This window comes from Xenopus laevis, chromosome 8L, assembly GCF_017654675.1.
Source record: "Xenopus laevis strain J_2021 chromosome 8L, Xenopus_laevis_v10.1, whole genome shotgun sequence".
Classification (NCBI taxonomy): Eukaryota; Metazoa; Chordata; class Amphibia; order Anura; family Pipidae; genus Xenopus; species Xenopus laevis.
In genome coordinates, this window is record NC_054385.1 from 26,208,461 (window position 1) to 26,235,223 (window position 26,763).

Sequence of the window (26,763 nt, forward strand, 5' to 3'; positions counted from 1 at the left end):
ACCAAAGTCCTTGGGGTACATCTGGTGGAGAACCTCTCCTGGTCCCTAAACACCAGCTCTATAGTGAAGAAAGCACAACAGTGTCTCTACTTTCTGCGAAAGCTGAAAAAAGCCCACCTTCCACCACCCATTCTCACTATCTTCTACAGAGGTTCTATGCAGCTGCATCACTATCTGGTATGGAAACTGCTCTGTATCAGATCACAAGATCCTGCAGCGGGTGGTGAGGACAGCGGAAAAGATCATTGGGGTCTCGCTTCCTGCCATTATGAATATGTACCACACCCGCTGTCTCCAGAAGGCTACCAGCATTGTCAAGGATAGCACCCACCCTGCACATGATCTCTTTACCCTCCTGCCATCCCGCAGTATTCGAGCGCTGACTTCCAGAATGCGAAAAACAGTCTATTTCCACAAGCCATCAGGTATCTCAACTCCCAAGGACTGAACTGAATATATTCATAAGGAACTGAAATGTCCGCTTTACCCAGCATGACCGTGTACTAGAGTTGTTGTATAGCACCGGGGGGTTCTGGAGGAACGCCATTTCGTTTCTTCTATGTACTGTATTTACTGTACATGGCTGAAATGACAATACAATCCACTTGACTTGACTTGAGTTCTTGAGGTGAACAACATGGCCCTGCTGAGCAAGGTAGACATACATTTGTGTAAAGTATTTCAGAGGTTTTATATTTCAGTTCAGTCATTCAGTTTTTTCTTCAGTTGAGATGCCTGATGGCTTGTGGAAAAAAGCTGTTGCACATTCTGGAAGTCAGCGCCCTAATACTGCTTTTTCCAGATGGCAGAAGGGGAAAAGAGATTGTGTGCAGGGTGGGTGCCTGTATCACCTAACTATAGCTGGAAAGGGTGGGAGCACCAACATGGAACTGGCCACTGCTACTGTATAAACTAAAGCAAAAAGGGAAGCTTGTGCTCACCACTCATTTTGAAATCATTAGGAGGGGTGCAATAAGGCTGTTACCACTGCATCCATACGCACAAATACAAAAGGTCCTCTGCACTCAACCCGTTATTAATATATTTAGACATTTTGTGCATTAAGCTGCTAAATACTGTATGACCTCCCCATCCTCTTTAAACAAAACAGAGATTGCATTTTTTGGTCACAGCCTCATTGTACCCCCTGCCTAATAGTTTAAAAATCTAGTGGCGAGCACAACTTTCCCTTTTTTGGTGTTAGGTACAAGGCAAAACATGCTTTGCCTTATTGGTATAAGAGGCAACTTGGCACCTGCGATACATTAATAACATGTAAGGGTACAACTTCTTTAAAGATAAATATAACTATGCCACACTAAATACCCTTATCACCTCACTAAAGACCTCAGGTCCATTAGGATTTTCCATGCACCTCTAGTTTAAAATTTTGGCATACATGGAAGATCATAAGTAGAGTGTATATTAATAATAAATTATAGATGTATGCAATCTCAGCTACTCCCTAAAACCGAGTCTCTTTTCCTGTGTCCAGCACCAGCTCTCTAGCCCCCAACTAACAATGAGTCTTTATTCACCCACAAGTCAGGAGAGCGGGGTGTAGAGTTGGCAGCAAGAAGCAAGCACCCACCCTTAGTTCATTTTAACCCCTACCTTCATAGGGGATTGAAGGATTCCACATAATCATCCTAAACAGTTTGTAAGGCATATCTATGGAACTGGGGAAGGAGGGGTTAAGGGGTTTGGCACAGCAGTCGAGAGGGGACTAATGACATTCAGGGACACTGGCTGCAGGCACAGTCAGTCAGAGAGAAGAATCAGGGGTAACCACACAAGCAGGTCCTCTTCCACAACAAGTCTATTCCTAGAACCATGGGTGAGTAATGATCTCTACCTTACATTACTGGAGGCTACCGAATAAATCATCTTTACCAGGATTCCTGATTGATATACACAAAATAAAATGGGGAGTATAAAGTAACTATTTTATATATATATATATATATATATATATATATATATATATATATATATATATATATATATGCTTTAAATGATGGTGTATGAAAAAAGGGAAAACAATGGCCTATGTATTGTTGGCTAAGGATGTATAAACCATGTATAGAAGCTTTTTTTTATTGGTATCATATTGTTGTTGCAAAGTTATTTTACAGTCACCAAAATCGATTGCAATACATTCCCATCTCTTCTAGACTCTGAGCTCTTTCCGGCTGGCCTTCTGTTGAGTTGTTCCAGCACATGTATTTATTTCAATAGATTAATTTGTATTTTTGTGTATTTTAGGGTAAGGTACACAAGTAGTTTCTTGAATACCACCAACATTATTATTATTATTTATGGATATGGTGCTATTCTATAGCAGTTTAAAGTTTACATCATTCCATTCCCTGTCCCAGGGACTCTAAAATTACTATTGCATTCCCATAAACTATGGTCAATTTTATCAGGAGCCAATAAACCTGCATGTATGATTTTTGTAGTGTGGGAAGAAACCCATGCAAGCATGGGGAGAATATTCAAACTTATTTCAGATAAGCTGAAATCTAACCTGTTAAAAAGAAATGCTTCTTGTTAATGAGATGCATGATTTGAATTCTATGCACTGCCTTGTTGCCCTAAAATGTGTATATATACCACTATTTTGATCTTTTGTGAGTTACTAACCTTGGTACTGACTTACATTACTGGGGATTTTTCAGTATAACTTACTTAAAGTAGAAGGAATGGTCTATTTGCTTGGGGTGCCAAAAGTTAGGCACGCCCAAATGATTATATATACTTACCTCACATCCTGGGCTGGTGCTCCTATCAGGAGAAAACTGCACCGGCCGGGAGTTCTTCCAGCGAGCACCACTGGAGTGATCAGCTTCCTTTTTCTTCTAATTTCCCAGGGCAGACGCATGCGCAGTAGAACGAAATAGCAGACTTCTTAGATAAAGTCTGTTTTTTTGCACTACTATGCATGCGCACCCAAAGAAAGAAGAAGCCAGAAGCCAATCGTTCCGTGGTGCTCACTGGAAGAACGGTGCAGTTTTCTGCTGTTAGGAGCACTGGCCTGGGGTGTGAGGTAAGTATATACAATCACTTGGGGGTGTCTAACTTTTGCCTTACTAGAGCCTTACCTTCTCCTTTAAGGCTTTGGAATACTTTTTGTATGTAGACAGTCCCCTCTAGATTCTATTTGAGATAGATATCTTGGCACACAATGGAATCTCATGGTTTATGACATGAAAAATCTATTAAAGTGTATGGGGAAATCTGAATTAAGAGATCATTTTTTCTTATTGAATTGAATCTGGACCAATTTTGGGCTTTCACGACATTTCTTCTCATATTATTTTGATATGTCCTCTCTCCACTATTTAATAAGTCACTGTGAGAGACCATACTCTATACATAATTAAATAGTCCATGAATTTCAACTCCTCCAATGAAACCCAGAATACACATACTTATACAGACCAATCAGTACACTCACATATATAAAATATATATACACATACCTATATTAAAATAGCTGTAGATCTTAAGATCACAATGGCCTTGGATATTATGATTGTCTGAGAAATCATTTAAGCCCCTCTTAAAGGCATTAATAAAGGCATTAATAGGTCAGCCATCACAACATCATCCAGCAGTGCATTCCACAACCTCACTGCCCTTACTGGGAAGAACCAACTATGATGCTTCAAATGAAAGTTATTTTCCTCTAGTCTAAAGAGGTGGCCTCTGGTGCGCTGAATCTCAATTAAGGATACCCCCAGCATACTACCATTCAGTGTACAACTTGCATATATGTTAGTTCTACTGTAGTGCGTAACCTTGTATTTATCATTGAACCATATCTCATAGTTTGCTGCTCAGTTCTCCAGTTTAGCCAAATCATTATGCAAAGTGGCAGCATCCTGCATGGAACTTATAACAATTTAGTATCATCAGCAAAAACAGAGGCAGTACTTACAATGCCCACCTCCTTGTCATGAATTAACAACAAATTAAAAGGCAAACATCCATTAGAGGCAAATTAATCCATCTGCTACTGCCAGGTCTCATTATGGAGCAAGTGCATGAAAGAATTTGCCCTTTTAAAGGCCATGATACAATGTTTCCCAAATTCCAGTGTAATTGCAGGCATGTAAAGTAAAATGGGCCAGATATACCAGTGGATGAAAAATGTCCATAATGGTAAATATCCATTGTGTATGCTAATTGTGTCATTTCTGTATGACACTTGTATGGCTATAGTGCTGGAAAGGGCATTTATGTACAAGGTGCAAATTAGATGCATGTTTGGGTGCTACAGACCTTGTAATAATTCTTGGGCTTCACGCACTTTGTACCTGGTGCCTTATGCAACTAAACAGCCAGTGCCTGGGCAAGTGCTTCTAATCACCCAGTTAAAAATAAAAAACATGCAAAAGTGCAAGGGCACAATTGGACTCACATTAATGAAGGCAAAGTCCCAAATTCCAAGTCACCGGCCAAAAGGCATACAATGAAAGAGAGACTTAACTTCCCTGAAGCTAGTGGGAACCCCTTTATCCACTACCTCCCTGGTCTAAAGACCCGCAGGAGACCAGGGTCCATTTAAGGAGTCCCTTTGTCCACCACCTCCAAGTCTGAAGACTTGCAAGGGGTCGGGATAGAATTGTGTTTAGAGCAAGTTTTTTAACACAAGGTGCAAGTATAGGGGAGCTTGAACTGACACAAGTATGTTTGTATAGCATTTACATATTGTTTACCACTTTGTTCCTTGCACTTGCAGTGACAGCTAGCATAGAGCAACTTTATCCGTCTGTAGTGCATAATTAGAAATAGTTGTACCCTCTCCCTGCAAGATTCCAGTGTCCTGTACACCCCTACATAACAAGGAGGTTGTATCTGTCTCCTATCCCCATTCCGGTATTTTCTCTTTCACATCATCATACCAGCAGAGTTTAGTTGCTTATTATCAATGTAAATTAGAATGTAGGAGTATAGGCAATATTTATATTAATAGATGCTCTGCCTTCCCACGACACAGAGCTGGTGAATGCAAACTGTTCTGCCCAGTGATTTCAACTAAACGGCCACATAGAAGAGTCATGATGCCCTCCCACTGGTGGTGTTTACATACCTACTGATGTTACATAATAGAGCCAGTCTATTCTAAGTGTATAGTAAACACTAGACTAAATGTGTCTCTTTCATTGTTTAGGGGTGGGAAGAGAATCAGTGTCAGGGCATGCCAGACACATTACCCCCAGTTGGTGTCACAGAGCTTTATTGTTGGGTATGTGTGACTGGATGTGGGTGTATTGTTAGCAACAATGCATGTGTTGTAAAGATCCTGCACTTGCAGATACATACAGAGATAAAGGCATAAATTATCTTTTTTACACACACACCACACACACACACTTACAATGCAATTATAAATCCAAAATGTATTCAAAACCATCATAATGAACCATCATAACAAAATTAGACAGTTGCATAAATGTGGGCATCCCAACAGAGATATAACATCAATACTTATATGAGCCTCATTTTGCAAATGTAACAGCCTCTAGATGCCTCCTATAGCCATTGATGAGTGTCTGGATTCTGGATGGCGGTATTTTTGACCATTCGTCCATACAAAATCTCTCCAGTTCAGTTAAATTTGATGGCTGCCGAGCATGGACAGACTGCTTCAAATCATCCCATAGATTTTCTATGATATTTAAGTTGGGGGACTGTGATGGCCATTCCACAATATTGTACTTTTCCCTCTGCAAAAATGCCTTTGTAGATTTCCAAGTGTGTTTAGGGTCATTGTCTTGTTGGAAATCCAACCTCAGTGTAACTTCTGATGCTTGAACATTATCCTGAAGAATTTGTTGATATAAGGTTCAATTCATCCAACCCTCAACATAAACAAGGGCCCCAGTCCCTGAACTAGCCACACAGCCCCACAGCATGATGGAACTTCCACCGAATTTGACAGTAGGTAGCAGGTGTTGTTCTTGGAATGCGGTGTTCTCACTCTTCAGAGGAGAGTCAAACAGAAGCACAACTTGCAATTGGCCACCTTAATTACCATTTCTCATGATTGGACACACCTGTCTATGAAGTTCATGGTCATGGAATTCCAAGTGAGGTCTAAAATCCTTATGTTTTACAGTAGGGTGTAAAGCATTTTCTTTTGTAATAGTTTTTATAATAGTAACATAGTAAAGTAAGTTAGGTTGACACACATCCCTCAAGTGCAACCTTAATTCTGTATATAACCTGCCTAACTTCTAGTTAATCCAGAGGAAGGCAACACAACCCCATTTGAAGCCTCTCCAATTTGCCTCAGAGGGGGTAAAAATTCCTACCAATGGGACCAGTCCATGGAACAACTTGTACTATGAACTTGTAACCTTGTATTCCCTCAATTGCTAATGAGTAGTGGCAGAAATTATATCACTAGTTATTAATTGCTGTTGTGTTAAATACGAACATAATACACAAAAACCATTAATTAAATTATATCCTATATGGCTGGTGACACAATTTTTGTCAAGTGACACTGACATTTATGTATTATAATTGATCATTTAAGTTCTATGACCTGTATAGCTCATATATACAACTCTAGGAAGCAATTTAGAGGACTTACTGAGTATAACTCGGCCTTTGGCCTTGTGCCGTTATAAGGTCATGAAACCTTTGGTGACTTCTATCCTTGTATTTTACAATAGGGTGTACTTTATTCTCTGTAATCAGGATAAGGATAGTAAATATGCTAATGAATAAGGCACTTGGCCAATGAGGCAAAGTTCTAAGACTTTATCATTTATTATAGGTGTACTACATTAGTCTCCACTTTTACTGAAACTGAACACATCTTGGTGTCATATACCACCCTGCCCTAGACAGCAGTCATTTCAAATCAGATTTTGGCCAACTTCTTAGGAATGAAAAGCACAAGGTGAGCCATCCAGGTAGCGACTGCACATTATTTTCTGTGCTTTCTGAAAGAGTTGCAGGCCCTGCAGCATACTATAAACTCTAGGGTAAATGGAATTTGGATTCTCTTGTGACATCTTCTATAGAGTATGTTTAACATGAGGACCTTTAGTTGTTGAACTGTCTAATAGCTGGGAATCGTAGACAGACAGGAGAGGATGGTTATTCCTTTGATGGTATTTTAGATGGGAAGCAATATTCATGATAATACACAAATGATGTCACAAATGTGAATTATGATAGATCAGGTAACAGTTACATCTTAGAGGTCACGGAGTAATAAAGTTTTTATTAAAATCAATTAAAAATTTTGCACTCACGTCCCTACGCCTCTGAGGAAGCTGATGATTACAGCGAAACGCGTTAGGCACAGTTGGGGCACACAACAGCCCAAGAAAGGCACCACGAGGGAGTCTGGAGCAAGCTGACAGGACTATCCCCTGGGACCCCATACAAACTTTTGTTGGACTGAATGCGTATAACCCGTGAGGGTAAATGTGAGTGCAAAATTTTTAATTGATTTTAACTAGATTTTAATAAAAACGTTATTACTCTATTATTGGTTTTATTCTTGGTCTGGAACCTGGAAGGAGCGGCGACTCCGGAGGAGGAACCAGAAAGGGCTTCTCTCTATATGCATAACACCACAGCAGTGGTTTGTAAGTAGGCAATCTGCACAGAAGGTGGAGGCGCTTTATTCCTGGAATGCACCTTGTTTTATAGGAAAGACACCTTCTCTATCCACATTTATTTTTAACCTATTTTTCCATCGATAGTTACCCGAAGGAAAGGGGGAACACACCTATCAATAATCTAATCTATACACGGGGTGACATCCCATTTTATGAACGTATTACGCTATGCTTGTTTTTAATTTCTGTTGCCACAGGCGCTGATCTCTTCTTATATACATCCCTCTGGGAATATATATATGCTTGATTTGGACTTATATACAGTTGAGAGACTGTGAAGGGATCGGCAAGAAATAATCTAGGAGACTGACATTTTTAACCAATTGCATTCGTAAGCAATATATGTTTTATTGTTTTATATTTAGCTTTTGCAATATGTTCTACTTTATAGCACAGAACTATGAGTTTATGTGTCCAGAGAACAACTTGGTCATAGGTGGAAGCACAGGAGAAATAAAGCAAAATGTGGCACAGATGACAGCAAGCACTAGAGGTCATGGGCATAGCTACTGCATTCTTTAAATTCATGCAAGAAACCTGACAGAAAAAATAGGAGTCTGAGCCAGTGGGAACTAATGAGTAACATGATGTTTTCAGTAATGTCAAAACATTGTAGCAGATGCGCATGCGTGGGAAATAAATATGGACATTTAAACCTTGCTCAGTAGAGGCAATTCCAACAGAAAAGTGGATGAGCACATCTGTATTTTAAACATTATTTGGAGACAGAGTTATTCCAAAAGCTAGTGATAATGGTAGAGCGAAGAGGTAATATGAAAGTGGAGGCTTGTAATTACCCATACACTGACCACAATAAGAACAATACCTCAGCAAACAAACCGAGGTCTGTACCTTCGAAAAAAAGTGGTTACCATCCCATTAAACACTTAATGGTAAAAAAATGAATAACAAAAGAAAGGAGCGTTTCAAATTTATAAGGCAAAAGAGTAATTTAGGAACAATGAAAATCACAACAAATGTTGATCAGCAGAAACTGCAAAGATAATATCCACACAAGGTAAGATGAATGCTAATTCCTAAACTCTGGCATGGTTTCTTCCTCTAATACCTTCATGCCGAGTGGGTTTTTTCAAAAACATAAAAAGCTTGGCACCTAAAACCTGCCTAAAAACCTACTTGGCAGGAAGCTGAGGTATTAGAATGAAGAGCACCTGATTTAGTACTTTGTTAAGAAATCTTAAATTTGCCTCTAACTGTCAGGATTGTGAAAGTACAGGGCTCCAAGCACACCTTAGTGCGTGCCAATATATAGACAGTGGTGGATTTTAATACGAACAGTTGGTATGGCACTCTGGGGCCCAGATCTGTTTGGCAGCTTGTAGTGAGTGGCAAGTGAAAGTTTACTCTATAAGGTGAGGATCCACTAATTCAAACTGTGACTTCACCTGTTTCTCTCTGCGATCTTAATATGAAGTGACGGTCCCATGGGAGTTTTGGTAGACTGCCAAGTTCCACACCACTGACAGTTTAACCATCAACTATTTGATATTTTTTTACTATACAGATGTTTCCTGACTGATAAAAGAGTTATCAGTGATGGTTTTATAGCTTCATCACTTCCAGAAATAAAGACATGCTGCAACAGTTTGATACCCCCAAACCTTTTACAAGGCATGCAAAGGCAATGATTCTGCTAATGTATTTACTCTGGCCGATGAGGATAATAAGAAAAGTGACCGTGGTTGGTTTTTATTGTGTGTCAGCCAATGGAATTGCTCTTAAACAGATTCTTCCTTTCTTTCCTATTGCTTCACTTTATTTTGTCTCCTTCTTCAACATGCCCTTTGGATGTCTCCCATTTTAATGTATTCTTCCTTTCCCCCTGTATCCCAGGTTGGCATGATGGCTGCATACGCTGCATGGTTGGGGTACCATTTGCTTCAGTCATTGCCACAGTCCTGTGTTTTGCTGGAGTGGCCCTATTCTGCGGCTGTGGGCATGAGGCTTTGAGTGGAACAGAGAAGTTGATTGAGACATATTTTTCCAAAAACTACCAGGAATATGAATACCTCATTCACGTGTAAGTGCTGGAATCATTCCACAACCAGTGGGGGAGGGAGTTTTTCTCTAAAGCAGAATCCTCAACCTTTTTTCATCTGTGAGCCACCTCAAAATCTGGAATCAGGGAGCAACACAAGCATGAAAAATGTTTTTGGGCGGTGTCAAATAAGGGCTGTGACTGCCCTCTTTGTGAACTGGCAGCCTACAGCAGACTGTTTAGCAGTACACCTGATTTTATGCAACCAAAACTTGCCTCCAAGCCACTGGGAGCAACATTCAATGGGTTGGTGAGCAACATGTTGCTCACGAGTCACTAATTGGGGAACATGATATTGGTTTCACTAGCATTTTCTGCCAAAAGTAATTTCACCAGTCCTAGGCTGATGAACCACCATTACAATCATGCAGCAACCACATTAGAATTTTATTATCTATATCATATCCTCAATGCTGATATTATAGTGTTAATTTGCCATCATTATTTCATTATAATTGCATTGTGAAATTGTGGGTAAGCACATACTGTAAATGCCATCCCCACCTATTCTTAATATGTTGCTCTTTGGTTGATATAGCAGTGTACTCCTATCTCTGTAACCATTTTAGCCATTTGAACACTATGATGATGTAATAACATTGTCACCTAAAAGATTTGGCATAGTACACTCACAATTGCAAAAGTATATTTAGTAAATATTTGGGAAGTATGCCAGAACTATGATGGAGACAGAAAAGGTGAAATTGCACATTCCAACAAATATGCCCCACGGTTTGGCCAATTTCAACCATTGTTAGGTGTTTTGAGGAGGAGAGGTAAAAGTTGCTGTACCGTGTTAGCCAGTAAAAATGTTACAGGGCAGCCCTCTTGAAATAAAAAATAACAAAAGTGGTATAAAGGTGATACCTTTATTGGCTAACTAATATAATCATAGCAAGCCTTCAGCACATTTAGTTCCTTTTTCAAGATCATTAATCTCCTAGTTGGAGATCTGATATACAGAAAGTGAAATAATTAAAAAAACTACAAAAAAATATATATACCAATTGCATATTGATCAGAATAGCACTTTTTACAATCATACTAAAAGTTAACTCAAAGGTGAACATCCACTTTAAATAGCACAAAAGTGAGGAACCTGCACAGACGCTACCCTCTGCAAATGTTTGCAGCTCTGGCATCAGACAAATAAATCCAACTTTTTGAGAAAATATTGCAGTGTGGGTAAAAATCATGGTGCTTTGCAAGGATGATACTTTTGCACAGTGCAAGTTTATATGCCCTACTGTTTTAGGCACAAATGCAGCCTGTATACAGTGTCCCTATGAAGGGGAACTGTTATAGAATGTCCCCTAGACAACCTAGTATAGTTACAAAATATTTTCTGCTGTTGTATGTCAAGTTCCCATCAGTAAAATTGTACGTGTGATTTAGGGGCATATATCATTCACTATGTAATGCAACACTGTCCACCTTCACTAAGGGAATGCCTGATGTTCTCATTTATAGAGGGGAGTCATAATCAAGCAGTTGAGAATGGACTCTGTTAGAGTGGCTCTTATATATGAGCAATCCATTCTGCCACTTAACCCACAACTGCTACAGCTTTAAATGCAGCCCCATCCCATTCATTGATGGTTTAGATGACTAGGGGTCATCTATAAAGATGAGTAATAGAAAGTAGCAATAACAATACATTTCTAGCCTTACAGAATATTTGTTTTTAGATGGGGTCATTGACCCCATTTGGAAACCGGAAAGAGTCAGAAGAAGAAGGCAAATAATTTATAAACTATATAAAAAAAATAATAAATTGTAAATTTGCTTAGAATTGTCCATTCTATAACATACTAAAAGAAGATGAACCACTCCTTTAAAATGATAGATCATTTTAACTAATGTATATTGGGAAGTTGCGTAAAATAACACTTCTTTAATTATGCAATACAGTTTCATTCTTTGGTTGGATAGTCCCTTTACTAGGGATGTCGCGGACTGTTCTGCGGCGAACTTGTTCGCGTCCGCCGCAAGTTCGCGAACGTCGCGCGACGTTCGCCAATAGGCGTTCGCGTCAAAATCGTTCCACCATTCGACCATTCGGTCGCTAAAATCGAACGATTGTTCGAAGTTCGCGAACTGTTCGCGAACTGTTCGCATTTTTTGCCGGTGTTCGCGAACGGCGTTCGCGAACACATTATCGGCGGTTCGCTACATCCCTACCCTTTACGTTTAAAATTGCGAGATGCATTAGTAACCTGATGAAACATGAAACATGCTGCATTAGGATTGCTTATCAAAGAAGGTTATAACTAAAAAGTTTCTCTTTTATGTAGGATTAATGCCTTTCAGTATGTTATCTATGGAATTGCCATTTTCTTCTTTCTATTTGGGATCCTACTTTTGGCTGAGGGATTCTACACCACAACTGCCATCAAGCACATCCTAGGAGAGTTCAAACCCCCAGCTATAAAGGGTGGGCTCATCTCTACAGTGACTGGAGGAACACCTAAAGGAAGAAGCACCAGGGGAAGGCAGCCAGTCCATACCATAGAGCTCATCTGTCGCTGCTTGGGAAAGTGGCTCGGACACCCTGATAAGGTGAAATAAAAGGACAGCAAGTTGTGATCTTAAAAGGATGTTGTTATTTGGGAACTTTTCATTCCCACATCACAATCAGTGTGCTCACTTTGAAACATGATCCATGAGTTTTATAAACCAAACACTTAGATAACACTATATTTGTTTGGATATGTTACAAGAAACGTAAAAGAAAGCCAATACCTCCAACCAAGATGTTATTTGCCCATCTTCAGACCCCCCCCCCCCTTTCTATACCAAGGCACAGCTGACAGTCAATCATTTTAGCATCTAATGGAAAAAGCTAGTTTACACTAAAGAAATAATATGTTTCATTATGCATTGGTGATAGATTTGCAGCCAATTAAGTGTCACTTCATTCTTGAAAACCTGTTATGCCAAAGAAAATGAATAGAAATTTAATAAAAAAAAAAAAAGAAAGCCAATACCTGATTATGCAGCAAACGGGGTGATCCCAAATTTATTCCATGGTGCTATAGACACTTTGCAATTGTTCACTGGCGTGTGGCTAGCTAGAGTCCTGCGCGGAACCAATTTGTTAAACCCGCAACCTGCATACTTAGCTGCTTGGACCCGATACCTGACCCGCAAGTACCTTATCCGCGACTAGGGTTGCCACCTGGCCGGTATTTTAACGACCTGGCCGATAAAAATGATGCTTGATGCCAATGTTATTAAAAATTATTAAAAAAATGGCAAGAATATAAGAAGGCCGGTATTTTTTTCTAGAAAAGGTGCCAACCCTATTCGCAACCCGATCCGCGACCCACTGACCATCAAGAAACAGGAAGTACTGTCATTGTAAACTGGAAGTGACATCATTAGAAGTAGGAGTGATCAGAAAAAAAGGAGTAAAACTCGCTATTGCGAAGAGCTTCGGATGAATGGACACCAGAGTGACGTCACTTCCTGTCTGAGATGATGTTACTTCCGGTTTTATGGGTCTCTGGTCGGGTGTTATGTTTGTTTTCTAGGGTCCTGGTTGAGTAGTGATTCTGGGAAGGGGGATGTGTTGGGTGGTCAGGGTCAGGTTAGTGGTCAGCGGTTATTGGATCAGGCGCGGGTCCTTCAAATTGGACCTGTGCAGGACCCTACTTTAAATTATACACATCATATAAATAACTATGCTTACAGAAGTTGTTTTAAGCTTAATATGCTGTAGTTTAGCCTGTCTTGAATGACGGTACTATTCTGACACTTTTAATATCTGTCCTTAAACTACATTGAGCTTTATAAAGTTTGAATAATGACTTTTAAGACAAGGCATATGTTCACTGGAAAGAGAGTGCCAATTCCTTTTGTATACATTTATGCATACTGTAATTTTAATAAGCATATTTGGAGCAATGATGAATATAAATACTGAAATGCAGGTTCAGACTGGCCTGCCAGAGAACCGATCTCCGGCCAAGGACAATTTACATCAATCCACCCATTCCATTTAGATTCCATTTAGACTATATATCTAATTATTCGTGAGCATGGACCCTTGATGTTAAGTTCTTTGGTGGGCCTTATGAGGCTCAGTCCGACACTGTTGAAATGTAACATTCCGAAAGTGTTATAAAACCTTTACCATTAGTAGAACATTTGTATCTTCCTATGTGGTCTTTTTCAAGTACAAGCATACAGTATATCCTATGCTTCAGTATTTGCCTTGGTTAGTGGTTGATGATAGGTTTTCCCATGATGCTGCTCTCATTGTGTTACAATTTTTTTATTATTCCTGTAGTTTGTCGGTGTCACTTATATTATCACTATTTTGTGGATCCTGATCTTTGCCTGCTCTGCTGTTCCTGTCTACATTTACTTCAACACCTGGGTCACCTGCCAGTCCATCGCCTTCCCAGGGAAAACCACAACCAGCGTCAGTACCCTGTGTTCAGATGCTCGCATGTATGGTACGTTTTAATACCCTGGCATCCTTGGATGATTTATAATACAGGTATGGGACCTGTTATTCAGAATGCTCAGGACCTGGGGTTTTCCGGATAAGGGATGTTTCCGTAATTTGGATCTTCAAACCTTAAGTCTACTATAAAATCATTTAAACATTAAATAACCCCAATAGGCTGATTTTGCTTCTAATAAGGCTTAATTCTATTTTACGTTGGATTAAGTACAATGTACTATTTTATTATTACAGAAATAAGGAAATCATTTTTAAAAATGTTAATTATTTGGAGTCTATGGGAGACGGCCGTTCTGTAATTTGGACCTTGCTGGATAACAGGTTTCTAAGTATTTTGAAAACTTGGAAAAAATGAAAGGACCACTGCACTTTCCATAAATTCCATTTGTATTTGCCTAACAAGGTTCAAATTTACTTATGAACTTGTGTATTTTCCATGAACGTTTTACTTGCTCAGTTTGCAGTTTTAGCAGTGCCTCAAATGTGCTGTTTTCTCTCTGGATGCAACTTGTCTTCCATAGACCTCCAATTATGTTATACCCTCCCAGCAAGCAAGCAGAAGGGGCATGACCAGTTAAGGGCTGTAAAAGAAATGCTCCATAGTAGGTCTAACTCCTCAAGTCTAAAGTATCTTTATACTATGTCAGTATAGGTATTCCTATATAAGAGGCAAAATTCAGCAAAAAACACTTTAGCTACCTTGTTAAAAGTACCATGTTATACTGAATATTGTACTATCTGCTTTTGACACCAGGTGTTCTGCCATGGAATGCCTTCCCAGGGAAAGTGTGCGGGACCAGCCTGCTTGCCATCTGCAAGACCAGTGAGGTTAGAAGCACATATTACTGTTGTCAGTCCTGTTCCGTGATAAGCACTTCTTTAATGCTTCATAATATTCCAATTATCTTGCTAATAACAATGAGGACGAATATTGACTGCTCTTGATACTGTATGTGAACACAATTGCTAGAACAATCCCATTGCCCCCCTATCACTGCTTAAAATTAAACATACAGTATAGCTTGTACTTTGTCATTAGCTATCCACTCCTTTATAATTAGACGTTGGCCTCCAACCTGCAAGTCCCAGCCTGTGCAACAATACACCCTAACTTGTATGTTTAAATGACTCACAATAGGATAGAGGACATCCACATCCCTTTCCAGCCCATCTTTTATGAATACAGCACTGCCGAATGTAGGCATCTCTATATTCACCTGTATACAATGTGTGGAAAACATGGCAGTTTGTGCTTGCCACAAGCTTATCACTTTTATTGTTCTCTTAACAGTTCCAGATGACATTTCACCTTTTTATTGCGGCATTTGTGGGTGCAGCTGCAACACTTGTGGCCCTGGTGAGTTTACTTTGTACTTAGCCCTACAAATAATGAAATAGCTTGTGTGATTTGCTTTAAATATACTATAAATATGAATAGTTTACTGTCTATGAACGCTTTACATATATGAATTTGTAAACTACACTATGGGGCATATTCATTATGCTGTGTAAAATGAAATGAAATGGTTTAAAAAGATGTGTCAAATTAATGGGGAATTCATCAAGGTGTACTCCAGATATACCTCCGTTATTTTACATTGCTTTCGGCAAAAGTCACTCGTAAAAAACTCGTAAAAATGTTATGCCGTTTTTTACATGGTGAAGCTTGGAGATGTGTGGTATATTATCCCTCTGTTTTTTACACAACATAATAAATATGCCCCTATTTGTATGAGAGAGTGCTGCCATGTTGCTAACCTCACCTAAGGCAAACCTGACATAAAGATCCTCTACTATCTCTAAAGTATCTATGGCAGCATTTCATACAGAGCTCCGTAGTCTCTGCAGTGCACCGCGCAAGCTTCTTTACTCGCAATACTAACTGCTCTGTATGTTAAAGGGTCAAATAAGCCATTAAGGGATGTTCTCAGCACAACATTTATTGCATTCCATGGTGGTAACTTGAGTGACAAGGTAAAACCTACTTAGAAATAGAATGTAATGTTATTGTTTAAGAGAAAGAAGAATTTATTTTTTCAAAATGACACACAGTTCCACCTAGATTGTTTCCCACAATGCATTGAGATATTTGTTTGGGATGCTATGTTGTCTCAGATATTTCATGGCATACCAAGGAAAACAGAGATAGCTTATGTTCCTCAAACCATATATACACATCTGTGATGTGTCCATGTCTACTTGTGTCTCCCTGCTGTATGTGCTTTCATACAGCATAAATACTTGTGTAACATACAGTTTGTAATAATATATTTCGGACAGTTACAGAAATGCAATGCCACTCTTATGACTGTTCTAAATCAACCTATCATGAAACACAGCTGTAATCAGTGTAGTCTTTCTTTTATTTACTAAATTTGTCAATTTGTGTCATATTTATTGGGACATGGTTTGTTTAAGATGGTTCTCCAAGATTGTTCCGTTAATATGTATATACAAATGTCTACATTTCTGCCTTATCCTACTAATTACTTACCTAGATAATGTACTTTCAATATTATTGAGAGAGAATCAAGGTTAAAAAAAGTCATATTATTTTCTAACATAACACACTAGTAACAAATTCAAGTAAACTTAAATTCAAGTATGTTCTACAAGATGTTCTATCACTCTTGCATGGGCAAGGAACATTCTAAATGTAATTTATTTTTCACTTTAAAGCAGAGGTGGTGCTGCCTCCATGTTGGTGAGCCCAGCCCGAAAGTCAGTAAAATAGCAATATAGTAATTAATGTTAAAAAATACACATGTCCATCGAGTTCACCCTTTTCGTCTAAATTAAAACTACTAGTGAATAACCTTCCTCTGGAATCTGAAGCCTCTCGACTATGCCTCAGAGGAGAAAAAATCCTGCTCGACTCCAAGAACTATTGGCAATAGGACCAGTCCCTGGACCAACATGTACTAAGAGTTAATTTCGGTAACCCTGTTTTGAAGCCCCTTTTGAAGCTTTTTAATGCCAGTACAACTATTTGCCAGTACAACTGACAACTTCACAACTCTCACTGTAAAAAACCCGTTTAGAATACTATAATGGAATCTTTTCTGTTCTTATCCTAGTGGATGCCCTGATGGAAGAACCTTTGTTAAATAAAGCACCAGAAAGTTTATTATATGATCCCCTTATATCTTTACTGTATATACTGTATAATTATCATATCTCCTCTGAAGTGCCTCTTCTTCAGCATAAGAAAACCCAGCTTGGCCAGTCTTTCTTCATAACTGAGACTATCCATACCCTGTACCAGCTTAGTTGTATTTCTTTGGGCTCTCTAATTCAATAATATCAAAAATGCCTGGCATATTCTAGATGGGGCCTTACTAATGCTCTATTAGGGGGGAGAATGGTCCTCCCCTCCTTCTAATCTATACCCTATTTAGGGTGAGATGTGTTATGAATTGTGTTATGAACTGTTCTGTGTAGTCTATGAACTATAGATTTGTAAATGCTACAATGGCTAAATGTAGTCAAAACTTAAAACCAAATGTTAGCAAGGCCTCTGCTTTAAAGGAATACTCACTAAGTTGTATCATGTTCTTATATCCCATGGACTGTTATGGAAATCTAATAGCATCTCTGGCCTGGAATAGTGTATCCTATGTCCATTTAACAAGATAATTATTTCACTTTATCTCTGCCTCTGTTTTAGTCCCTTCTCTCCCCTACTCAAACTGCACTATGCATAATGGGTTCTTCGAATATATGGGAAAGGATCATGGCAGTGGCAGCTTTGGGTACAATTGTTGCACCCCACTGACACTTAAAATCTTTTATAGTTTCCATTTAAACCATAAAGGGCTAACAATAACATATATAATTATGTATTATATTGATATATTGTATATTTTCTCTCCTGTATATTTCCTTTGCAGCTCACTTATATGGTAGGCGCATCATTCAACTATGCTGTGCTTCGAGTTACTGGCCGGAGCGATCGCTCAAAGTTTTAGACTTCGAGTCTGTGGTTGCTAAAAACAAAGCAGAATCCTGAATTCATGGTTTTATTTATATGATTATAATGTTCATGTTTTCCTTTTTGTTTTTGAATTCTTGTTTTTGTTTGTTTGCATTGGAATTTAGATAACATGGCTGGTGCTTTCCATGGAAAATCTGTATCTGCCCTTGGTTTCCCTAAACTCTTGGCTTAATCTAACAGAACAAGTAAGAACTGCCCTAAGGATACTAAGCATGAAAACCAATCTCAGCCACTCATATCTGTGGACAGCAAATCTGCCCCCTATAATGTAGAAAATTAGACTCTATCACACATTTTCTACTTAGTCACCAATAGATTTACTCTTTAATAGGTGTCAGGAGCAAACAGTGATCATTTAAGGCTAGTTACTGGAAATAATTTCTGATTGGTTACTCATTCTTCTAGTACTATAATACAACAGAGTACTATAGGATGGAGGGTCATGAAGTAGAGTAGAGTAGAAGTAGAGATCTCTAGAACTCATCATGGAGAAAAAAATACTGTTTTTTTTTTTGGGGGAAACACGAAGAATGCAGGCAAATAAGCTTAAAGTGGTGCAGCCATCACCAGATAACATCATAACTGATGATATCAATGTTAATATAATTTTAACAGTATGATTTTAATAGGGCTCTTCAATCATATGAACTGTAAAACAAACAATGTCTCATCTACAGAACAGTATCATAAGTAACATGCCTAGCCATTCATACTTCAGTTTCCATAGCAGAACATGCAGAAGTGCAAAGAAAATTTGCTAAATTTAATAGACATTATTCTCTAGACCCAGTAGGCCATATATTTATCTATATATGTATCTCCCTTCCAAAGAGAGATTTCTATTTCTAATTTTTATTTTTTCTTCTCAATGGAAATCATGTCATGATGCCATGGAAAACAACAGAAACTATTTCCCTTTCCTTCGTCTTCATCATTCAATTTTATCCCTACAATATTTCAGAATCTAAAGGGTCTGACAACAGCCCTATATTCCTTTAGGAGCTGGCTGTTTCCTTGTTCTTTAAGAAAAGAAGGGAGACTCTGGGCAGAGGCAGAAATAGTTATATATGTGTTTACCATGATCGGGCAGAGGGACAACAGGCTTTGGGCCAGGAATCTCTGTGTAGGGGGTGAGCCCACAAACTTTGCACTGTTCAATCCCTTCTCTCTAACCATGTTTAATATATTGCCTTAAAGGACCCTATAACCGCCTATAAGTGATGCAGGGTACAATAATTAATTACATTATGGAGAGGTCAACTATACTGGTAAAGGGACACACACAGCATTGTAAAAGTGGGTTCAAGACAATACTTTTTTTGATTTCAAGTGTGGGTCCCTTTCCAGTTTAAACTGCCTTGTTTATCCTTTAGTAACAAAAGTGGCATGCAAGTAGAACATTGATAATTTATGCAACGAAATGGCAGTAAATGGGTTGAGCAGGTGGTGAGATCCACAGATGACTTAACCCCTCTAAGCCAGAGAGAAAGGCTTTCACCATGGTAAAGACATTTTCCAGAACCTATCAATAGGGTCATTATTTCAAATGGTGCTCTTTCTGTATGTGGGCACAAACATGCACACATATCCAAGGGTCTTTCTCTCTGGCAGAGAATGGGCACTTAATTTTTCTTGTAAATTGCTAATTGTAAAATGTAAGAGTTTTAAAAAGTAATTAAAAGTTTCTGTATTAAAATTCAGACGTGTCTGTCTGGTTGAATTTGCATTATAAGGTAATAGTATTTATAGGCAATGTTTATTATAGGTGACATATTTGATAACTGTATATTTAAAAAAGACAGCATTGCCTAGTTGCTTAGTACCCTGCGCCAAAATGGAATTTTGCAAGGCTAGAAGTGGAAGGTTCAAGTTATTAAAGGTCCCCAGCAAACACCATTACAGATGGACAGACCCTCCCTATGCATGTACAGTGAAAGTGAGCTGCACATAATGACATTATTAAAATGCATGTTGTAAAGGTCCATTCTGACAATGTCACTAACAAGACCAAATAGCACTAGGTGTTCTAGTTGGTGCAGGGTGTTGTTTTATATTATTTTTAGACCCTATGTCCCTTTCACTCAACTGAAACTGTGCCTTTCACTTATTATATTGAGAACAAAGCCATGGGGAGGCACGGGAAGAGTTCTGCAATTGTGCTCAATAGGTAGATTCAATATATAAGGTATGAAGTAAGCTCTGTATTTATAGCTGCCTCAGAAAAGGCAGTCTTGGGAAGCACAACATAGTCCAAGTCTCATGTTGATCATTTTCTAGGACTGGACACAATTGCTGTAGGAGGTTAAGTAAAAAAGGCACTAAGTTTGCCCAGTAGCAGTAACCCATAGCAACATATCAGCAGGTAGCATTTACTGGTCATTTCTTTAAAAGCAAACATCTTATTGGTTGGTATGGGTTACTGCTGCTGGGCAAACTTTGTGTCTTTTAATACATATGGGGAGGGGTATAGTGCACTGATTCCTGACAACCAATCAGCATATAGCTTTAATTAGTCAGCTGCAGGTAAAACACTGAAAGCAGGCATTTGGTTTTTATTGGTAAGTTGTTCTCAATGAAAATGAAAAATAATGATGGCTATTAATGTCTGGCTAGATGGCAATGCACCACCATAGGCAGTTACAAGGCAGAATGGGGAAAAAGTCCAGAAGGAAAGAATGATAGTAATAATGTCCACATGCAGTGTCTAAAAGAAATATCAATTTAGCTTGCCTACAAGACTGCATTTCTTTACCCATTCCAATGTAATATTGATGATAAATGCCCATGCATGTAAGCATCATCAGTTGTATGGTCAAGATTCATAAAATGCCACCTCTTTTTGAGATTAGTAGACATGTTACAAACACAGTACAAACTGCTTATAATACACTGAGTGCTCATTGAATAGTAAATGACCCTCTGCAAGTTATACCTCCATGTATCACAAAATGTGCATCTGTAGTAACATATCTTCCTAGAATTGCTCAGCCACTTAGAGCTAGGTCCCTGCTTCTGGAAATAACTAGATCTAAATTATGGGGCATCCTCTGCTGGCACTCGTTAATGGCTTCATTGTTTACAAAATACCAAAGAATCTTCTATTTTTATTAAGGACTAGTTCTTACTGAAAATACCCCTGATTCCTGCCAAAGCAACTGCATGTGTGGGGGGAAAAGTGTTATCTTTGTTCTTTTTCACAGCTCTGCCTTGAGTAAGGGCATGTTCGGGACATGTTCGGGGCATGTTGGGGGCGCGTGTGGCTCCATATTATCACTGAACAATAGTGTCTTTATAGCAATTTGCCAGTTTCTGCCTACCATCCTCGTAAATTGGATTTCAGATTTGGCTACTTAAGATTCAGACTTACAGTAGAAATGTAGTGAAAATATGTCCCCATTTCTGTAATTGTTTAAGTATAACATATAAATGCATTAAAACATTGCATCTCTGGGGTTCTCAACTAGGTACTGGGAATCATCTGCAAGGAGTTTAAAAAATGTCCCTTTGCAGATTTTTACAGGTATAAGCTGTTCTGCACTATGGTTTAACTGCGTGATTTTGCTTTTTCTTCAAGTGGGCTGCTTGTAAATACAGAATTTTTTATATTTATGGAATCCTGTGTATATGAAGGTAAAATTATCACAGGATATCAGAATTGAAAGTCAATACAAGTTGGCAATTCCAGAAATGGTGGATCTGCCTGTAGATGTTCATCGAGGTTTAAGGATCTCTATAATTGTTTTCACTTTACATTTTCATCTTGTAAGCTCTCTGTCTGTGTGCCTTTATCCTTTCTCATGCCTTTATGCTGGTTGTGGTTGTTGGTTTGTTTCTGGAAAGAACTTCTGTCATAGCCAAAGTCTGTTGATAGATTAGAGTTGTCAGTTGTATCTCCTTATGTCTGCCAGTTGCCTCCCATTCTGTCTATATTTAACCCTCCAGTTCTGTGCAAATCCTGTTTAAAGGAGACTTTTGTTTCTACTTTAATGCCAACAGAAGAGGTCATGGTTGCACCCAGTAGTGGGAATAGTATACTGGTATGTTTATTTTCTGTGATCAGGTTGAAGTTAAGTTATGATGAGACAAAGACATTTTTTAATGATGACATCCAAAAAAATAGATATTTTTCAAGTGAAAGGAATTAGAGGGGAATAGATTTGATGGGAAAATAATGGAGTCATTTGTCAAAGAGCCATGAATATAATTTTGACTTGTGAAATTTGCCTGGACCAGCCTGATTACAATATACTAGATAATGACAATACATCCTAACCCAAAAATGTAATGCATTGTCCTTTTGGTTTAATAACATTTCAGTTTCAGGAAATAACTAAAACAGTGATCCCCGATCAGTGGCTCATGAGCAACATGTTGTTCACCAACCACTTGGATGTTGCTCCCAGTGGCCTCAAAGCAGGTGCTTATTTTGAATTCCTGGCTTGGAGGAAGGTGTTGGTTGCACCAGATGTACTGGCAAACAGAGCCTCTTGTAGGCGGCCTGTCCACATAGTGGCTACCAAATAGCCAATCACACCCCAGGAACAATTTTCTATGCTTGTGTTGTACCTCAACTCTTTTTACATTTGAATGTGACTCATGGGTAAAAAAAAAAAAAAGGTTGGGGACCCCTGATCTAAAATATACATACAGAGCCCTCTGAGATAATTCAATGCAAAATGTTCTATTAGCATATGCATCAGATGAAAAAACAGACAATTGCTAGTTCACTGGGTCAGAAGTTATTCTAAAAATATGAAAGTATGTGTGTGTGTGTGTGTGTGTGTATGTGGCAAACTCAGTACATGTGTTTTTCATGCTTTATTAGTATATTTGTTTGTTCTAAAATGATTTCTCCCTTTTCAGTTGAACTTTTTGTAGATCATGAATCTAACTTGTAATGATCAATATAACTGCTCATCTTTATTTCTCATTTACAAGAATATTTGAATGATGTCCTACTTTAAAGAAAGCAGTCAAAATGTATATTTGTATATAAAAATCCATTAGAAAAGACTAGCTAATGAATTTCCGTTTATGCATGACCAAGATAAAGTGCAACTAGGGTTCTCCAGCACCCTAAGCACAAAGCTCAAGCCTATTACCACCGTTTAGCCTTCTTACATCTTGTGAGACTTTTCTATATGATAGTGTAAGGTTAGGACACCCAAACTGATCAAGAACTATTCTTAACATTCTAACTGTAGTGCTTCCCGTTAATATTCAACGGAAGAAATCTTCTGAGGGTTGTGTCCATTGTTCAAAAGTCTTTAAAGAGGCTGTTCATCTTTAACTTCATCTTTAACTTTTATTATGATATAGTGATTCATATTCTGAGACAATTTGCATTTGGTTTTCATTTTTTATTATTTGTGGTTTTTGAATGTTTTAGCTTTTTATTCAGCAGCTGTCCAGTTTGCAATTTTAGCAATCTGGTTGCTAGAGCCCAAATTACCCCAGCAATCATGCATCGATTTGAATAACAGACAGGAAAATGAATAGGAGAGCACCTGATTAGATACCGTAGATGGGTAATAAAACGTAGCAATAACAATAAAAGTGTAGCTTTGCAGAGCATCGAGAGTCAGAAGAAGAAGGCAATTTAAAAACTATTTTTAAAAAAGACCAAATGAAAAATTGCTTTGGAATTACCCATTCTATAACATGCTAAAAGTGAACCACCCCTTTAATATTCTTAGGGTTGTATTTTTATTTCTAACACTGAAATGTATTCATGTAACTATACTGGGTCCCCTTCAATCTTAGTCTTATCGACAAATTCAGTAACACAGTTAAGAAGTGAACTTCTACCATTCCTTGCAAATGGAAACTACTCAACATTTAAATTATGTTTTCTTTAAATAGAGAGGATAGCTTATATTGTGCACTGAATATTCCTCCCTTGCATGTTGGCATTGTAACTGAACTATTTACATGCCTCAACTAAAATCATTATCAATGTTATTCATAGACAAAATCTAAAACATTGCCTTTTGTGACTTTTGATGGCTTAGTCTGATCAAAGTCTATGAACCTTCTGTATTTGCAAAAAAAAGTGAAAGCTCAATCTCATATGTAGAAATGTAAATGTGCACAGATGATTATTAAATGCACCCAGTAAGCTTTCTCATTCTGCCTTATTAAATAATATTTAAATTAATAAATAGATTTGAATTTCAGAATTTTGTATAGTTTTTATATTATTTTATGTAGTTTTTATAATATCTGCCATCCTATTCTGCATCTCTCCAGCTTCCAAATGGGGGTCACTGACCTAGGCAGGCAAAAAACTATTCCTATTAAAACTATTCATTCCTTATTTTTATATTCAGTCCCTTTCTTTTTCATATTCCAGGCTTTCTTTGAAACTGTTGCCTGGTTGACAAGACCCCAGCAACCAGATAGCTGCTAAAATTCCAAACTAGAGAACAATCGCTAAATAAAAGAAACAACCACAAAAGATAGATGAAAACTAATTGCAAGTTGTCTCAGAATATTAATGTCTATGTTATTCTAAAAATTAATTTAAAGGTGAACAACCCCATTTAAGGGGCTGATTTATAATCATTCAGTCTTTGGGTTCGGTTAAAGCAAAGTCAGAACAAGCAAGTGACTTACATGTGCTTTCTGGCATCGGTTAGCTTTTTATTAACTAAACCCAATGGTTGAATGATCATACAAAGCCCAGTCGTTCTTGCATTGATTTAAAGTTAATTTTTCCTCAGAATAAGGCACACACTCATTTTAGAGAAATTCATTCTGAAGTTCCTTTCAGGTCAACTGACGCAGTCAATAAGTTCAATTTAAAAGAGAACTAAATCTTAACAAAGGAAATAAGGTAGAATGTTGTCCGTGTTTTGGTTTTCTATACTAACCAAGATAAAACTTTAAAAAGATCTGTGCCTCCAAAGATGCCCCAGTAGCCCGCTATCTTCTTTTCACTGCACTTGCTCTTTGTTGCTGTTTGTAGATCTAAATTAAAGCAATTTACCCTAGGTCCCAAGGGAATTCTGTCGCTTAGCCCCGTGGTTACGCTGCAGTTAGCCAGGGGACGGTGGACACCGTGATGTTTAGAGCATGGCGCAGCACCATCCCCCTTCAGTCCAGTCAGTCAGTCGGTCTGTGGGCACTGGGAGGTTAGGGCTCAGTTCGCTCTTTGTTCTCCTCACACGTCCCGTCTTCTCTTCTCCTGCCCTTTCCTCTCTGTGTGTCCAGCAGCTCAGCACCTTTCGGAAGGGCAGCACAGGTTCGGCGCTGTTAAGGTGGGCCCAGCTCTTTAGAAAAGTGCAGCACTGCCGCCCCCCCTTCAGGCCCGAGCCCGGTACACTTGTACCCCCTGTGCCCCCCTGATGGCGACCCTGGCTGAATTTATTGGTACATGGCAGCTCAGAAACCAGCACAGCATGAGAATGTAAAAATCAACCTTATAGCATCAGCTTATATGACAGGCAACCCTAATTTTCTGCTTGATGATATGTGATGACCCCCTAAGATGAGCTTCTCAACAGCTGCTCAAAGTACACTGAGCATCTGAGTGTCAAGACACTCCTAACAGAATCCAAAATGGGACCCTCCTGTGACAACTTTGAAGGCCTGGATCATTACTACTATAGAGATACTGGACCTCTAGGGTGGTTCAGTTATAAATATATTCATTTTTAGGCTTTAGTTTTCCTTTAAGGTTAATATCTTCAGATGAATTTCTCCCAAACTGACAATAGGGCTGTAGTGAGACTTACTTTTCTAAGGAGCATCTTCAACTTTCGGTAAGGTTTTTATTCCATTAAAAAGAGGGAGCTTCTGGATGGGATTTTTTTTCAACCCAAAGGCAGACACTGGTCTCCCTTTTCTTTCAGATACACGCTCTCATGTGTCTGTCGGCCAACAGGGTGTATCAACAGCGAGTCCTAGAGACGGGGAAAAGCCAGGAGACACCACAGGCTGAGAGCTCAGAGCTCACTGAGATTCTGCCAGAGCCCCCCCAAAGGAGCGCAGAGAACCTGGTGTAAAATGTCTCTTATGTTTGGGGTGTCCCAGGTTAGGAGAAAGCCTTTTATTGACAGTTTTATTTATTATATAGGGCAGTTCAATTGATCATATACCTGTTTTTTCATGATGTACATCAATGATTATTACCGTTTTCAGTGATTGTATCTTTTTTTTTAATACTTTAAAGTTGCCAGTATGTATGTTAAACTACTAAATCTACCTTTGTGTTTTATCTCCCTACACTGAAACCTTATTTTCAAAACGTAGTTATGCCAATAAATGTGAATAAAGCTGAGATTTTTTTTTATTTTCTATTTTTCAGTGAGTACAGAAAGCTTATGCCTTTCTTTCTGTATTTCCCTTTGCATGTACCAGTAGAGATAATAAGAGATGCATGTATTGTGTTGTTGCTGCAGTAAGGCTTCCTTGGCCTAGTCTAAAGTTCAACTTGTTGAGATTGATTGCTCGACTTCCCTTTTCAACAACTCCTCCTGTCACTCTAAGTCAAAAGTGAAAACCCACTTAGGAAATACAAGTTTAGAACTGTGGCCTAGGGGAGTGTGAAAGCAGTCTAGGGAGGGGAAACTGTTCAATCAAAAGAAAC

General features: G+C 38.5%; 1 protein-coding gene across 2 annotated transcripts; it reads left to right on the forward strand.

Annotated features, from left to right (window-relative positions):
* Nucleotides 1-1,732: 1,732 nt before the first annotated feature.
* plp1.L (proteolipid protein 1 L homeolog) lies at nucleotides 1,733-26,454 on the forward strand. Of its 2 annotated transcripts, none has more exons than XM_041571939.1 (7): nucleotides 1,733-1,837; nucleotides 9,504-9,690; nucleotides 12,003-12,267; nucleotides 14,000-14,168; nucleotides 14,934-15,007; nucleotides 15,471-15,536; nucleotides 26,027-26,454. In XM_041571939.1, exons 1-7 carry the CDS (start codon nucleotides 1,834-1,836, stop codon nucleotides 26,177-26,179), a joined length of 918 nt encoding a protein of 305 aa, XP_041427873.1. In that variant the 5' UTR covers nucleotides 1,733-1,833; the 3' UTR covers nucleotides 26,180-26,454.
* The last annotated feature ends 309 nt before the right edge of the window (nucleotides 26,455-26,763 follow it).